Source organism: Callorhinchus milii, unplaced genomic scaffold (assembly GCF_018977255.1).
Source record: "Callorhinchus milii isolate IMCB2004 unplaced genomic scaffold, IMCB_Cmil_1.0 Scaffold2, whole genome shotgun sequence".
Taxonomy (NCBI): Eukaryota; Metazoa; Chordata; class Chondrichthyes; order Chimaeriformes; family Callorhinchidae; genus Callorhinchus; species Callorhinchus milii.
The window spans coordinates 120,320,216-120,337,195 of NW_024704743.1; the positions used below are offsets into that span (position 1 = coordinate 120,320,216).

A 16,980-nucleotide genomic window follows, 5' to 3' on the forward strand; every position below is an offset into this window, starting at 1 on the left:
AACTTTGTTCAGCGAACTCACATTACTCCCACGTTTCTAACCCACTACAGAAGAATGTGATGCATTCCTGTACCATTAACACAAACTGAAAGAAAGAAAAGGGAAAATGATAACATTAAAATCGATCAAAGTAAAACCACTTTAGGAGAGAGCGAGAGACTTGTGCTAATGCTTTTCACTCACTCTTTTCATGATGTTATTTATTTTAATGTATATATATATATATAAAAAACACACACTGACTTAGATCAGACACTGGTGAGCTGCATCCTTTCCGTTTTTGTGTCATTAAAACACGTTAGGAAACACATTCAAAACGATTCAATCATTTCAGTAATAATTTGTGGCATAAAAGAAAATGTGAACCATTCCAAAAGATGCAATCGTTTCAGGAACAATCTCAGGTTAAAATGTGTGTTGGCTGGAAAGACAAACACAAAACATGGGTGGAATAGGCTGACACACACACACACAAACACACACAAGTCTAACTAGTTATACGCCCAACATTTTTTGTTTAACTCCAAAGGCACCACCAGGACAGACAGTGAATGAGTGAGTGAGTGAGTGAGTGTGCAATGGATTAGGAAGTCTCACTCTGAGAGCTATTTATTTGACTGTGTGTGTGAGCCTCTGTGAGAGGTTTTATTTGTGTGTCTGTGTTTGTGTGTGTTTTGGGAACGTGGCTGGCTGTTTCCCAGAGATGTGATGGGGACATAACCCAAAGGAGTGAAGGAAATTCTGCTGCTTTGAGACAGAGAAAGAGAGAGAGGCGATCCGTGATGGCTAGTCACAACTCGTGGTCATCTGCCAGCTTCAACCACTCTGACTTGTCCTACCAACAGATCCACCAGGTGAGTGAGTGCCCCTCACCAGTTGCTGATACCTCTCCCTGGCACAGGATGGCCAGAAAGTTCAAATCCTTTTGTAGCCCAAAGTCACCCAAATACTCGCCTTCGTATTAGCCGGATGATATGTTTCCCTCCATGGGGTGACACACTGACCAATTTTAGGTTAGTGCTTCTGAAACTGTGTAAGAAAATAATAATAATAATAATCCCTCCAAAACCCAAAACAATAATAAATTGGTCATTTTCAATCTACGACTGTTTGTGGGACATTGCTGTGCGCAATTGGCTGCCGCGTTCGCCCACAAATATACTTTGCAGTGTGTTCTGCGAAGCACTTTGGGACGTCCTCCCGACGTGAAAAGCGCTATCTCAAATGCAAGGATTTTAAAATGTCTTCAAAGGGAAGGAAAAATGATTTGGTAGGCTCCTTGTTTCTGTTGATCAGCCAGGGGTCTGACACATGCGGAAACCCGTCACCGTGCTTAAGAGAATCCAAACTAAACTGAGACTCCATGCATCCTACCTATACATCGACTATGAAAATGTCTTGCTTATCAGCCTCCCCAACTCCTCCCTCCACAGAACTCTGCAGCCCGTGTCCTCTCCCGCACCAAACTCCGTGACCCTATCACCCCCCATCCTCGCCCAACTCCACTGGCTTCCCATCACTCAGAGGATACAGTTCAAGACCCTGGTTCTCACCTTCAGAGCCCTCCATGGTCTTGCTCCCCACTGTCCCTGCGACTTCCTAACCCCCTGGAATCCTGCTCACTCCCTCCACTAAGTGGGCTCCGGCCTGCTTCACATCCTCCACCTCGTTCGCCACACTATTGGCGGGCGGACGTTCTGCCACTCTCCCCCCGCCCTCTGGAACTCCATCACGCTTTCCCTCCGCCTCACCCTCTCCCTCACCACCTTCAAGAGTCATCTCAAGACCTTCCTCTTCTTTCGATCTCACTGCATCCCCTTCTGCCCTCCACCCTCCCCGACCCCAACCCCAGCTCGGGTCCATAACTCTGTCTATCCAGCACCTTGAGACGTGCTCCCGATGTGAAAGACACTTTACAAATGTAATTTTGTTGTTGTTGTTGTACACATGGAAATTCCAGAGATAGATTGTTGGAATGGAATGCACCCTCTCTCCCTGGAGGGGCTCTGGCCTCCTGCATGTCCCTCATGCCCTCCGTTGCACCATTGGTGGATGGGCTTTCAGCCACTACACCCGAAACTCTGGAATGCTCTTCCTCTATCCCTCTGCCTTGCCCCTTCTTTCCCCATCTTCAGGTCACACTCCTATTCAACTGTGCTTACGGTCAACTCCCCCCCTCCTTCTCCTCCTCCGCCTGGCTCAACATCATGCTCCACCACTGACAAGCGCTCTGGGACACTACCCTTCATGAGGGGCGCTATATAAATGCAAGTTGGTGTTGTTCAGGAACGCATCCTGCTTAGCTAATTCCGGAAACAACAACTTGCATTTATATAATGCCCTTCACATAGGGCAGCATCTCAGAGCACGTATTAGGTGCAAGTTGGCAAGAGCCAAGGCTTGGGGACCCCAGAGTGTACATCAGAGTACTGCCAAAACCACATAACATGGCATCAATATCGCTGTCTTGAAAATGTCCCACTGCTTGTCTAGCTAGGACCTCCCTATCTGAAAGGGTTAACAGGAGGATTTCCTGCGCAGCCCCCAGTGACTTGTCTGCCCTTGAAAATCCTGCTGATGAGAGACGTTTCAATTTTTTAAAACAGTTTTTTTTTCGTGCGCAAAATGAAAAAAACTCATGTAAACGTTGCCTGACTGGCAAAGTTCCTACTGTGGGGGGTGGGGAGGGGAGGGGGTGGGTGGGGAAGGTCTCAGAGTGTTGAACTTCAGCGATCTGCATGAGTTGCTGAGCCATGAAAGAAAACGGTGAAAAAATATTGAAAGTTTTTTTTAAAGCTCGTCGGGCATAATAGTGTCTTGTCAGCCCTGGCTCAATTGGTAGCACTCCCTCTCCCTCTGAGTCATTTTAATAATAATCATAATTATTATTATTTTTAAGGGATTATTATCCCAGAGAGGAATCCACCAATTGACTAACAACCGGGTTCCTACTTACTGCTCAGTAAACAGAGGCATGAGGAATAAGAAACTTGCCTAAGGTTTCTCCCCGCCCGGGAATCAAACCCAATTCCAATCACTTACAAGGCGAGTGTATTTTTGGATTAGATCTTGTTCAGGTCGACGTTAAAAAATCCCGTGGCATTATTGGAAAAATGGAAGCGAAATTAGGCTTAGTTGGGGAAGGGCAGGAGGAGGCACCGGCATAGACCAGTTGGACTGAAGGGCTGTTTCTGTGCTGTATATTCTAATGTATTCTAATGTATCGTGAAGTATTTAGAGGCAGTGAATTGGTCACGATTGGTGTCACCGATAAACAATGGTTGTTAATGTTCTTGAAGCTGGCAGGGCCATAGCAACATGCATTTGAGACCAATCAATAAACCATTAACAGCACAATCTCTAAAGACATCAAACCTCCTCACAACAAACAGAAAATACACAACACAAGCCATCAAATATGTTCAGGTGGACATTAAAGATGATGATAATAATAATAATCCTTGCATTTGATATAGCCCCTTATCACATTGTTGAGACATCCTGGATTTAGTGACCAAATTATTACTTAGTGTTTTAAAGGGCTTATTAAATCCGGAAAGCGATCTACCAGTTGACTAACAACGGGATCCTACTTACTTCTAGGTAAACAGAGGTGTGTGGAGTAACGAAACTTGTCCAAGTTTTCATGCTGATATTTGAAAAGAGAAGGGAGTTTCTTGCTGTGTCCTTGCCAACAATCTCCAGATATGAAAACAATCATTCCTTTCACGGCTGTTTGTGGGCCATTGCTGTATGCAAATTAATTGCCACATTCGCCCACCAAACACACAGAGATTACACTTTAGAGTATATATCCCGTGAAGCGCTTTTAGAGGTCTTCCTGACATGAAAGGCATTATACTAAATGTATTTTTTTTATATGTAAAGTTGAAGCAAATGCAGCAAAGATTCACATAACTGTTGACGTGAAACATCTCCTGACAGACATGGAAAGTTCAGGTGATTACACACCCAGAGACCCGGAACAAATTTTATTCACAGAAACACAAACACTCCTCAAACAGCCAGCCCAAAGGGAAGTCTGACTGACCTTATCCAGTACAAACAATCCCTTGTCAAACAACACTGAGCACAAGTCAGAGCACACAGTAAATCCTCCCAAGACACTCAAAGCCAGCAAACAAATTTCATACGAACAATGTCACTGGTGCAAGACACAACAAGGTAACAAAAAATAACTGGACGTTTCTTCCTGGAATTTTCGGTAGGTCTTCGGCTCAAAAGTGCCTTTAACAACAACAACAACATTTGCATTTCTATAGAACCCCTCATGCAGGGCAGCGTCTCAGAGCGCTTGACAGTGACAGAGCACACCTCCGAGCTGGGGGGGAAGAGGAAGATCTTCAGGCGTGACCTGAAGATGGGGAAGGAGGGGGCAAGATGATGGGATAGAGGGAGAGTGCTCCAGAGTTTCAGAGCGTAGTGGCTCAAAGCCCAGCCACCAATGGTGGAACGGAGGGCACAAGGGACAAGCAGGAGGCCGGAGCCAGTCGAGCGGAGGCAGCGGGTTGTGGGTTGGTGGAGTAAGCAGGTTGGAAGGTAGGGAGATGCCAGGGTGTGAAGGAATTTGAAGACGAGTGTGAGAATGTTCAAATCGATCCGTTCGGTGATAGGGAGCCAGTGGAGCCTGGCAAGAACTGGTGTGATGGGGGTATCAGAACATTGGACCATGGAACAGGGGAAAGCAATTTGTCCCATTGAGCCTGCTGCACTATTAGATCCATTGGGACTCTCTCTAATTTGAATTTTTTCTATATACCTGAATATCCTTATTTTCCAAGAATGTGTCCTATTTGGCTTATAGATTTCCCAGTCATCTGTGGAGCTATTAGGTGTTTCAACAGTGTTTAACAGTCACCTGAACAGGGAGTCAGACATGCTTCTTTCATCTGGAAGACAGCACCGGTGACAATGCAGAACTCCAGTACTGTCAGTTTGGACAATGAGCTTAAGTCCCAATGTTGGATTTGAACAACAACAACTTGCAGTCATATGTAAGCACTCATTATGTGGGGTATCGTCTTACAACACTGAACTGTTAAAGTAAAGATAATAATAATAATAATAATAATAATAATAAACCTTGCATTTAATTCAGTGGAGTCCTGCAGCTCAGTGGTTAGAGCACTCACATCGCAATGTTTGTGGGACACGGCTGTGTGCAATTGGCCGCCGTGTTTTGCCCACAAAATATACAGTCAATCCACTTTACAGTATATTCTGTCAAGCGCTTTGAGACGTCTCAATGACGTGTTAAGGCGCTATATCAAATTCAAGGAATGTTATTATTATTAATAAAAGGAAGCAAGTTAATGGAACATATCAAAAGACAGAGCTCAGGGGCAGACCATGCTGTACGCTCCTCACAGAGACCTGACTGCAAATTGAAAGTCAAAGTAATAACTTAAGGCAATCTGACTCCAATCATTCACTCACAGCCTCCAGATGGTATGAGGCTTCACACCACAGTCAGTTGACTGCACCGCATTTACTCAAGACAAAGTAGAGCTAAACAGCCAGCGTAAGCATTCAGAGTTCTGAACAGACTGGTCTTTGCATAAAAATAGTTTTATGATGCACTTGTCCTGTACATTTCAAGGGCACCATAAATTGTTCTTGATCAGAGTGACTCGCATCCAAAGTAGATAATAATAATAATAATAATAATCCTCGCATTTGATATAGGGCTTTATCATGTTGTTGAGATGTCCAAAAGCGCTTCACAGATATATATTGTAAAGTCTAGTGACTGTGTATTTTGTGGGTGAAAGGGGGCAGCCAATTGTGCTCAGCAGTGTCCCACAAACAGTCGTGGAGTGAGTGACCAAATTATTATTTTTTTAAGGGATTATTACTCCCAGAAAGTGATCCACCAATCGAGTACCAACTGGGTTCCTACTTACTGCTAGGTAAGCAAAGGCGTGTGGAGTAAGGAAACTTGCCTAAGGTTTCACCCAACTCAGGAATCGAACGTGAGTGCTCTCACTTGTGAGGCGAGTGCTCTAACCACTAAGCTACAGGACTCATTGTTATGCGCTCCGAGACACTAAAAGGTGCTTTATAAATACAAGTGTTGGTGGTGGAGTGGGGGGGGGGGTATGGGGGGTGATCCTGAAAAGATGAGATCAAACATGCTACATGTGAAACCCTCTTGTCAACTTTTTCCTACTGTAGCCAATTTCTTCAATCTTCCATTTGTTTACAAGGTGTGTATCAAACGTATCCTTTTAACAAGTAATCCTTTCCGTGAAGAAGTTATATTTGCAAAGGTTAAGTGTGGGTGGAGTTGTTTGATTTCTTTGCCGTGTTTGTTAAGACCTGGGTGTTTCCAGGAAACCGAGTCAGACAGGAGAAGGGAATGCATTGTTGTGTGAGCATCAGAAGTGAATATTTCAAGTGCAAAATCAGTAGAATATGTTTTCCCGGCAACAATGGGGTAAAAATAATGGCAGAGGCCGTGTTCCTGATACCTGGAGCGGATGGTTTCAAGAACACTGCGATTAGGTAGCCTCAGGTGGTAGCATTCTCGTCTCTGAGTCAGAACATTGTGGGTTCGAGTCCGGGCTCACAGACCAACACAGGGCAGGATATCTACTACATTGCCATAAATGTGCGAATCTTCTCATTGTACTAAGCAAAAGCCCCCGGGGGGGGGGGGAATTTTGGACATTTAAATAAAACTTGAAAATTACCAAAAAATAAATTTGGAAAAATGAAACAGAGAAAAACAGAAGCCTTAGATATGACGTTACACCAAGGTCCCGTCTGCCTGTTCAGGTGGATATTAAAGATCCCGTGACATTATTCGAAAAGAGAAGCGAGTTTTTCTTGGCTACATATCCCCCAAATATATCCCCCAAATAAAACTAGAAATTGGTCATTCACTGGAACACTGGTTGTCGCGATTCGCCAATAAAATATTTAGTCAATTGACTGTATATTTTGTAGGTCAAATACACCTTTCAGTATATTCTATGAAGCGGAAACTGGTTGTCGAGCTCTCCTACAAAATACACAGTCACTGCATAGCACAGTAAAATCCATGAAGCGCTTTGAGACATTTCGACGACCAAAATCAACAAATGCAATGATTATCATTATTATTTATTATTATTTGCACCCAACCTGTAATAGACATAGTGAGAATCACTCTGGGTTTACTCCGTGTAGGTGGGATGCATGGAATTCTCAGTTTGGATTAGATACTCTTAAGCACGGTGATGGGTTCCTGCATGCGTTAGACTCCTGACTGATCGAAAAAAAATCTGTCGGAACCTTTGACATCATAATAATAAATAATAATGCTTGCATTTGATATAGAGCCTTATCACGTCTTCGAGACATCTCAAAGCACTTCACGGAATGTACTATCCAATGAATTGACTGTGTATGTAGTTTGTGGGCGAAATGATAGAGAAAAATAATTAGGCTGTAATATAATCACCAATTATAATTATTTCACCGACCATAATTACAATCATAAGCTGATAGTTATCATTGACTTGGAGCCGCGTCAAACACAGACGCTGGCTCTTCCCAACCTGAGCCTAATACTTTGCAGAATTAGGTAAGCCGGATGAATCCCTCTCGGGAGAGAGAGTGTATTCCATTCCAACAATCTATCTCTGGGATTTCCATGTGGAGGTGGGAGGCTTGGAAATCCCAGTTTGATTTCAATACTCTTAAACATGGTGATGGGTTTCCACATGTGTCAGACACCCGGCTGAGCAAAAAAATTGATCAAGCGCAAGGAATATGATGGACTTCTCTACCTCAAAGGGCTGTGGATGCTCAGTCCTTGAACGTATTCAAGACTGAGATTGATAGATTTCTTGTGGATAAAGGGATTAAGGGATATGGGGATAAGGCGGGTGGGTGGAGTTAGAATAGATCAGCCATGATCTTATTGAATGGCGAGGCAGGCTCGAGGGGCCGAATGGCCTACTCCTGCTCCTAATTCTTATGTTCGTATGTTCTTCTTATTATAGTCATTTCAGCTGAGCGGCTTATCATTGGAATTCAGCACCTTACATGATCTGAGCTGAGAAAAACGGGAGCCTGATGCTTCATTTATAGCACAACTTCCATCTATCATCGTTTCTCTGATTGGGCTACTTTTAAATAATTGTAATAAATCGAATTGTTTCATATCAGTCTTTTTCGAATTTACCGCTCGTTTTAATGATCTTCAATTCAATTTTCTCTTCTGCTGATTCCCTTGAGCAAAGGTCTGTGCGGTGTGCGTGTGTGTGCGTGTATGCCCACATACGCCTGTATGCGCGTGTACGTGTGTGCGAGAGTATGTGTGTGCCCACGCGCGCATGTGTACATGTGTGTGCTTGCGCATGTGCGTGTGTGCATGCCCACAAATGCGTGTGTGCGTGCGTGTGCGTGTATGCATGTGTGTGAGGGTGCGTGTGCATGTGTGCATGTCTATATGCTCGATCCTGCGTATATGTGTGTCCATGCGTGTGTGTGTGCATCTGTGTGAGTGTACGTGTGCATTTTCATATATGTGAGATCCTGTGTGTGTGTGTTCATGCGTGTGTGTATGCGTATGTGTGCGTTTGCGCCCCGAGTGTGTGGGTGTGCATGTGTGTATGTGTGTGTTTTCTTACACATATTACTGAGCTGACTGTGCTGGGAGGTGATCTTCAATGACATGATGTTTTTGCTGATGTTTACACGTATGTGTCTCTCACTGCAGTGTCTGTTTTATTTCCTCCAACCCTAGGCTCAAATGATCGGCACAATTTTGGCGATAACTGGAAACATCCTTATCAGTATTTCACTAACTATTCAGGTAACAGTAACATTCTCTGCACTTTAGTTCATTCAGTGCTTATTTAGGAACCTGGTTGTTAGTTGATTGAGGGATTATAATCCCTTCAAAAAGAATTACGTGTCCTTACTCCACATATCTCTAGTTACCGAGCAGTAAGTAGGAATCCAGTTGTTCGTCAGTTAGCGGATCGCTTTCTGGGAATAATAATTGATCAATCAATAGATAAAATAATCACTCAATCCACGACTGTTTGTGGGACACTACTGTGCGCAATTGGCTGCCGCGTTTCATCCACAAAATATGCCGTCAATTCACTTCACCATATATTCTGTGAAGCGCTTTGAGGCGTTTCAATGATGTGATAGGGTTATTATAATTATTGTTATTTGACTATCCGAGAAGCTTTCCTTCTCTGTTTAGTGTGTGTGACTTCAGCTTAAATCGGGGAGGTAGAGTTTGTGGCAAAGTTTTGAGCCAGCGATTCTTCCCCTCTTCCATCGATTTCAAGTTCCTCACCTTCAGACACAAATCCTTTCACGTCTCAGCATCTCTATGATCACCTCCCACGCCCCTTGGCTCGTTGTCAGACTCCACCACTGTGAAGCGCTCCGGGACGCTACCCTGCGTGAAGGGCGCTATATAAATGCAAGTTGTTGTTGTTGTACCCCCACGATGGTTTTTGGGGCCTTGCGTCAGCAGGAGTTATTCAATCTGACACCGGAAACAAGAAGAGTTAAATCAGTATCAGGAGCTCCCTGTATCTCCTTGTATCATACATTGTCTGCTTGGAAAAATATTAGTCCCAGTGATTAAATAAGTGAGATGGAGTCTATTACACCACAGTTTATTAATAATAATAATCCTTGCATTTGATACAGCGCCTTATCACATCTTCGAGATGTCTCAAAGCGATTGTATATTGTAAAGACTGTGTATTTTTGTAGACAAAATGTAGCAGTCAATTGTGCACTGCAGTGTCTCACAAACAATCGTGGATTGAGTGACCAAATTCATTTTTTTTGGAGGGATTATTACCCCTGAAAAGCGATCCGCCAATCGACTAATAACCAGGTTCCTCCTTACTGCTAGAGGCATGTGGAGTAAGGAAATTTGCGTAAGGTCTCACCCTCTCTCGCATGTGTTTGAGACGTCTCAACGACGTGATAAGGTGCTATATCAGATGCAAGGATTATTATTATTAAGTGGGATGGAGTGTATCACAGATTACACCTGATCTGTGGACGGATTGCCCGATAAACCTTTTCTTGTTCTCCCATTAAACTAGTAAATCATTAAGCATTCAGCCCGAAAAGCTGCTGGAATTCGGGGCCGTAATAAGACTCGTGCTGGACATGAGTCAGTGTGTGGGTGGGAAGTAAGCTTATGTGTTTCTATGCTTCTATTGGAGGTAATCCAAAACAGTTTATGAATTGTCTTTCCTTTTCTGGGTGTGGTAGATTTGGTGATGCCTTGTATTCGTCAGAGAAATTAATTGCAATGCAATTTTTTCTAATCGAATTTACTTTGGGCTAAAAGACAAATGGGTACAAGTTTCTCTGCAGGCAGTTCGAACCCTATTTTCCACCAGCTTTCCTGGTAGCAAACTACTACCAGTTCTATTCCCCTCAATCATAGAGGTGTTCAAAATTATGAGGGTTTTTGATAAATAGATAGGGATAAACTGTTTGCTCTGGCGGGTGGGACGGTAACCAGAGGACACAGATTTAGGATAATTGGTAAAAGAGCCAGAGGTTGAGACAAGGAGATTTTTTTTACCCAGAGAGTTGTGATGGTCTGGAATGTACTGCCTGAAAAGGTGGTAGGAACAGATTCGATAATAAATAGAAATTTCAAAGGAAATTAGATAGGTACTTGAAAAGGAAAAATTTGCAGGTATACGGGATAAAAGCGGGGGAGTGGGATTAGTTGGCAGCTCTTTCAAAGAGCCGGCAGAGGCACGATGGACCGAATGGTCTCCTTCTATGCTGTAAAATTCTATGATTCTATCATGCATAATAGTAATAATAATCCTTACCTATGATATAACCTCTTTCAGATCAGGAGGACATCTTAAATAAAAGCGTTGCACACTGAAGTGCGATATAGTCTAGGCTGATGATGGGGAACGAGGGGGCAAGGCAGAGGGATTGAAGAAGGGGAACTTTTGGCCCATTGTGTCTGTACCACCCCGACTTGTTTTTCTAACCTGATTGTTTTCATAGTCAATCACGCCCACTGTAAGCGGCTATTGAAATGCACTGTCACTTAAACGTGAAATCAATATACTCGCTGCGTATGGAATTTAAGACGTTTCCTAAACGCTGACTTTTCCCCCAAATCTTGAATTTTAAACTCACGATCTAAAGGTTAAGAACCACGAGCATTTAAATATTAATCCTTGCATTTTTTTTAAAAGAGAATTGGATTTAAAGGGTGGCAAAAGCAGATTCAACGATAAGTTTCAAAAGGGAATTGGATATTTACTTGAAAAGAAAACATTTGCAAGGCTATGAGGAAGAGCAGAGGAGTGGGACTAATTGGAAAGCTCTTTCAAAGAGCCAGATGGGCCGAATGGCCTCCTTCTGCACTGTAAGATTCTATGATTTGACATAGCATCTTATCACGTCTTTGAGGTGTAAAGCTAGCAATTGAAAGCTAGCAAGTTAAATCCCTATTAAATAATATTAGAACTGACTGTGTATTTTGCAGGCAAACACGGCAGCCCATTTGCACTAGCCACGGATTGATTGACCACATTTATTCGAGGGATTATTGGCCAGGACTCTCAAGGTGAAGACCCTGAGAAATTTTGGGTGTCATAGTTTCAACTCGTATCGTGTTTAACTTGGCAATTATGCATTCAGATGTAATCTTATCCTAAGTTCTGTGAGATAGAAGCCTTTGCGGGTGTTTCAAAACTGTGATTACTTTAAATAAATAAAACGTCCCTAGACCTGTTAGCTCTTACTTTAATCAGGGCTAAATAAATAGGAATGAATAAAGCTGGATTGTGTGCACTGCCATGCGGCAGAGAGACAAAGTTTACCCAGTGGTGAATCATTGCAAATATAAGCAAGGTATCCAAAGTGGAATCTCTTTGAATTCAGATAATCCACTGATCTCTCAGCTGACGCTCCAATACAGTATGGGGGGGGGGGGGGGGGTTCTGCATTGTCAGAGGTGTCATCCTTCAGATGAGACATTAAACCAAGGCCCCATATGTCTATTCAAGTGGACGTTAAAGATCCAGTGGCGTTACTTGAAAAGAGAAGGGACTTTCTCTCGCATCGCCTGGCCAATAATCTCACTGATAAAATGGCTGTTTGTGCGACTTTGCTGTGCTCAACTTGGCTTCCACCTTTGCCTACAAAACACACAGTCACTTCCCAGTAAAATCCTATGAAGCGCTCTGAGACGTCTCAAAGACGCGATCAAATACAAGAATCGTTATTTGTATTCTCTAACTATGTTTTGTGGATGTTTGTGTGCTTTGATGATAGTGATGCTCAAACTTGTGCTCTCTGCCGCAGAAACAGTCACACATACTGCTGTCAGGCCGAGAAGACTCGATTCCCTTTTACAAAAGCAAACTTTGGTGGTGTGGAATCGTCGTAATGGGAATAGGCGAAATAGGAAACTTTGTAGCCTATGGCTTTGCTCCAGCATCTCTGGTCGCTCCACTAGGATGTATCTCCATTATCGGTAAGGTCTGATCTGTAACCTCTTGTGGGGAAATTGAAAGCTGGCAAGTTAAATCTCCATTAAATAATAATATAATAATCCTTGCATTTGATACAGAGCCTTATCACAGTGGTTAGAGCACTCGCCTAGCAAGCAAGAGACCTGGGTTTGATTCCCGCCAGGGCGAAATGTTGGGAAAGTTTCCTTATTCCATATGCCTCTGTTTATCCAGCAGTCAGTAGGAACCCGGTTGTTAGTCAATTGGCGGATCGCTTTTTCGGGGGTAATAATTCCTTGAAAAAAATAATAATGAATTGGTCACTTCAATCCACAACTGTTTGTGGGACACTGCTGTATGCAATTGGCTGCCCACAGAATGTACAGTGAATTCACTTTACAGTATATTCTGTAAAGCACTTTGAGATGTCTCAAAGATGTGATAAAGTGCAATATCAAATGCAAGGATTATTATTATCACATCTCAAAGCGCTTCACAGAATTTACTGTAAAATGGATTGACTGTGTATTTTGTGGGCAAAATGCGGCATCTGGTTGCACACAGCAGTGTCCCACAAAGAGTCATGATTTAGTGTTAAATAAGGCAGATAACAACATTAAATGATTGTTCACTCTCAGTTCTCCTTCAAAACCTATATCTTGTCTTTACAAGATCCATCTGATATGATCATTAGATCAGTTTGGATGAAGAAAGCTCTCCAAGCCTCAACCAGTTCCTTTGGGAGTAACATGGGAAGAAAGAGAGAGAGAGAGAGAGAGAGAGAGAGAGAGATGGAATGGGGGAGAGAGAGAAAAAGGAACATAAAGTTTAAAAATATACATTTTCTGCTTGGCTGACTCTGACTTCCTGCACCTCCCTTCACCATCATAAGAACATAAGAACACAAGAAATGCTAGATGAAAAAAGACCAAGGTCCATTTAGTTCGCCTTCCACCTTCCTGGCGGTCTCACGCACAGATGTCCCAAACTACCTATGTACAATATCCCACAATGTTATTTCCTAAAAGAAAACTATCTAATCTGTGTTTGAAAGAATCAACACTTCTTCTTCAACCGTCTCCCCAGGGAGCCTGTTCCACAGATTCACTATTCGCTCACTGAAATAGTGTTCGCATAGATTTGTTCTGAATTTCCCACCTTCAATCGCAGGCAGTGTCCTCGGTTCCACTATTCTGGACAAGTTGAAACAACCTGTCATGATCTATATTATTTTGTCACTTTAGAATCTTAAAGACAGCAATCACGTCACCTCTCAATCTTTTCTTTTCCTGCATGAACATGCCCAATTTACTTAGTCGCTCCTCATAGTCCAGTCCCTCCATTCCCTCAATCATTTTGGTTGCCCTCCTCTGTATTTTCTCAATTTCTCCCATATCCTTTTTGTACTGCGGTGACCAGAGCTGTACACAGCACTCTAAGTATGGTCTCACCAATGACTTATACAGTGGCAGGTTTACCCCACTATTTCAGCTTGCTATTGATCTTTTGATACATCCCAATATCTGGTTTGCTTTACTCACTGAATCGACGGATACAATTTGAGCCATGACGTCATGAAGCTTTGGAACTCTCTCCTTCAATTCCTCCACCTTGCTCCCTAATTCCCTCTTTTACATCATGACTGAAGACCTTCCTCTTCGACCGTGCTTACGGTCACCTCCCTCCCCTCGGCTCGCTATTGGACTCGGCCATTACTAAGCACTCCGACACGCTACCCAGCGTGAAGGGCGCTATATAAATGCAAGTTGTTGTTGTTGTAAATGCTAATTAAATAGAAAACAAGCAAGACGAACTGCAATTTGTGATACGGAGAACGTTTATCAGATAAATTCATCCATTAGAGCCACACGCTACTGTGTTTATGAAGCACTGACTCATAGTTATTTGAAGTATATTTAACAACCTCAACGCAACCCACCCAACTGGATCAGTCACATTTGGAGTGACTGCAACTGATAAGCAAATGGATTTTGCCCACAAAATACACAGTCAATTCACTTTACAGTATATTCTGTGAATCGCTTTGAGACGTCTCGAAGGCGTGATAAGGTGCTGTATCAAATGCAAGGATTATTATTATTATAAATGCTCTTTTTTGAAAGACAAGAATATGTAAACAGCGAACACAGTCGGGTGGGGGTGGGGTGGGAGGGGGCGGAGTGGTTAATCACTGTGTTTTCATGAAATAGAAACAAAGCCACTTTTATTCCCTCAAACCCACCTCACCCCACCCTAGAATTAGATATATTTTATATCTTTTTAAAGGCACGGATCAAATAATTGTCTGAAATGAGAGGGATTAGGTTTTCACTCAATAACTGGTTCTCAGACGACGTTGAGGCGTGCTTTCCCGCAGTGGTTGCCACGGTGACCAAAATGACTTTGTAAAGAGAAAGCACAGGTTTTTAAGCGCAGCGAATTGGCCAGCATTTTGTTCAGTTATTTTCCCTCGCCCCTTTTTTCCCCATTCGGGTGTCAATGTTACTCACTCGCCTTTTCGGGTAAGCAGCCCAGCAACAATAACGACAACAATAATAATTCTTGCATTTGGTACAAGCGCCTTTCACATCAAGAGAACGTGTCCTACAAACATACTAAAGTGAATGACCAATTTTACCTGGTGGATTGATTTGGCCAAGACTTTGGGTCAAACTCCCTTCTTTTTTTGAGTGGTGCCCCAGGACCTTTAACATCCACCTGTACAGGTAGACAGCAGTTTAATGTCTCATACCAAAGCACGGCACCTCCAAAAATGCCAACCCCCTCCATCACGCTCCCCTCACACCCTGCGCTGCACTGGGGTGTTGATGTGAAGCTTGAACCCATAACTTAGGACCTATTAACTGAGCCAGACTGACACCCAGCTAACAAGACAGGAAGCTGTAGTAATACTGGATAGTCAATGCAGGACTTGCATTGTATTAAGGTTATAATAATTCTTGCATTTTGATATAGCACCTTAGCACGTCTTCAAGACGTCTCAAAGCGCTTCACAGAATATACTACAAAGTGACTTGACTGTAAATTTTGTGGCGAAACATGGCAGCCAATTGCGCACAGTTGTGGATTGAGCGAACAATTTTTTTTAAAAGGAATTATTGCCACCAGAAAAGCCATCGGCCAATCGACTAACAACCAGGTTCCTACTTACTGCTAGGTAAACAGAGGCGTGTGGAGTAAGGAAACTTGCCCAACATTTCGCCCCGCTGGGAATCAAACCCATGTCTCTCGCTTGTGTTCTAATCACTGAGCTACAGGACTCCACAGTTACTAAAGGTTACTAAACCCCCACCGGCCAAAATAAACTGGCAGATCGTTTTTCAATTCAGGATGTCTTACAGCATGACAGAAGCCGTTAGTCTCTCCCTGCGCCTATAAATACAAAGAAATAAAATGCCTTCTATCCCTTGAAGTACGAGTGCTTTTCTGAAGCCTGCATGCAATGGGGTTTCTTTATATATAGGTGAGGGAATGAAAAAGCCTTGAAAAACAACACACTAATGTTACAACAACAACAACAGATTACATGTGTATATCGCCTTTCACGTCGGGTGGACGTCCCAAGCACTGGACAGTCAGGGATTTGGACCGAGCTGGGGGTTGGGATCAGAAGGGGTGGAGGGCAGGGAGGATGGGGTTAGGTGGATGACCGAAGGCACAGTCGAAGAGGAGGGTCTTACGATGGGCCTCGAAGGAGGCAAGTGAGGGGTGAGGTGAAGGGACTGTGGGATGGAGTTACAAAGGGTGGGGACAGAGAGGCTGAAGGCCCAACTGCAGATGGTGGGAAGGGCCGGGCAGGGGGTGTGGAGCAGGCTGGAGCCTGGTGAGTGGAGGGAGCCAACAGGTGATAAGGGAAAGTTAAAACGGTTGCTAAATGCCATACACAATAAATCGCCGATAAAGTAAATTAAATTGTGCCTTTATTTCACGTCATAACCTGCCACGTACGTGTAATGTGTTAGTTCTTAACTGGACAACTTATAACTAGATTAAACCAAACACAGCCCAAAATCCCAGGCCTAAAGAGCCAGAGACTATAACAAGAGAGGCATTATCCTGTGATGAAGCAGGAATTGCTTATTTTTGTCGGTTGGATCAAAGAAATCCATCTGACTGAGCCAGCCCCGCGATTTAATCTAAAAGGCATTTTCAAAATTAATTGTTGAATCAGCATCAGAATACAGTAAGTACCTGTAAACTGCTGCATTTGGAGATGCCACTTAGACTAATTTTGTCAGCGCCTGCAATCATTCTGTGAGAAGCTATTGAAATGTACAATGCAACAAATCTCGTTCAGGCAAAATAATCTACAAGCCAAGGCCCTTTGTGAGGTGGATGTCATTTCTTCTTGTGAAGAAGTAGCAGTTCCAATGTGAAATTCACAGTAATAATCCTTACAACTTTGGTAATCTTTACGTTTGATGTAGAGGCTTTCATGTCGGGAGGACGACCCAAAGAGTTTCACACGTTATAC

At 43.1% G+C, this 16,980-nt stretch overlaps 1 protein-coding gene across 1 annotated transcript in view; it reads left to right on the forward strand.

Annotated features, from left to right (window-relative positions):
* Positions 1 to 531: 531 nt before the first annotated feature.
* LOC103179697 (NIPA-like protein 2) overlaps positions 532 to 16,980 on the forward strand; it is a 30,658-nt gene continuing 14,209 nt past the window's right edge. Inside the window, exons 1-3 of the mRNA XM_007895082.2 lie at positions 532 to 854; positions 8,756 to 8,824; positions 12,337 to 12,508. Of these exons, the coding sequence (XP_007893273.2) occupies positions 783 to 854; positions 8,756 to 8,824; positions 12,337 to 12,508 (313 nt within the window). The 5' untranslated portion in view covers positions 532 to 782. The remainder of the gene's footprint in view (positions 855 to 8,755; positions 8,825 to 12,336; positions 12,509 to 16,980) is intronic.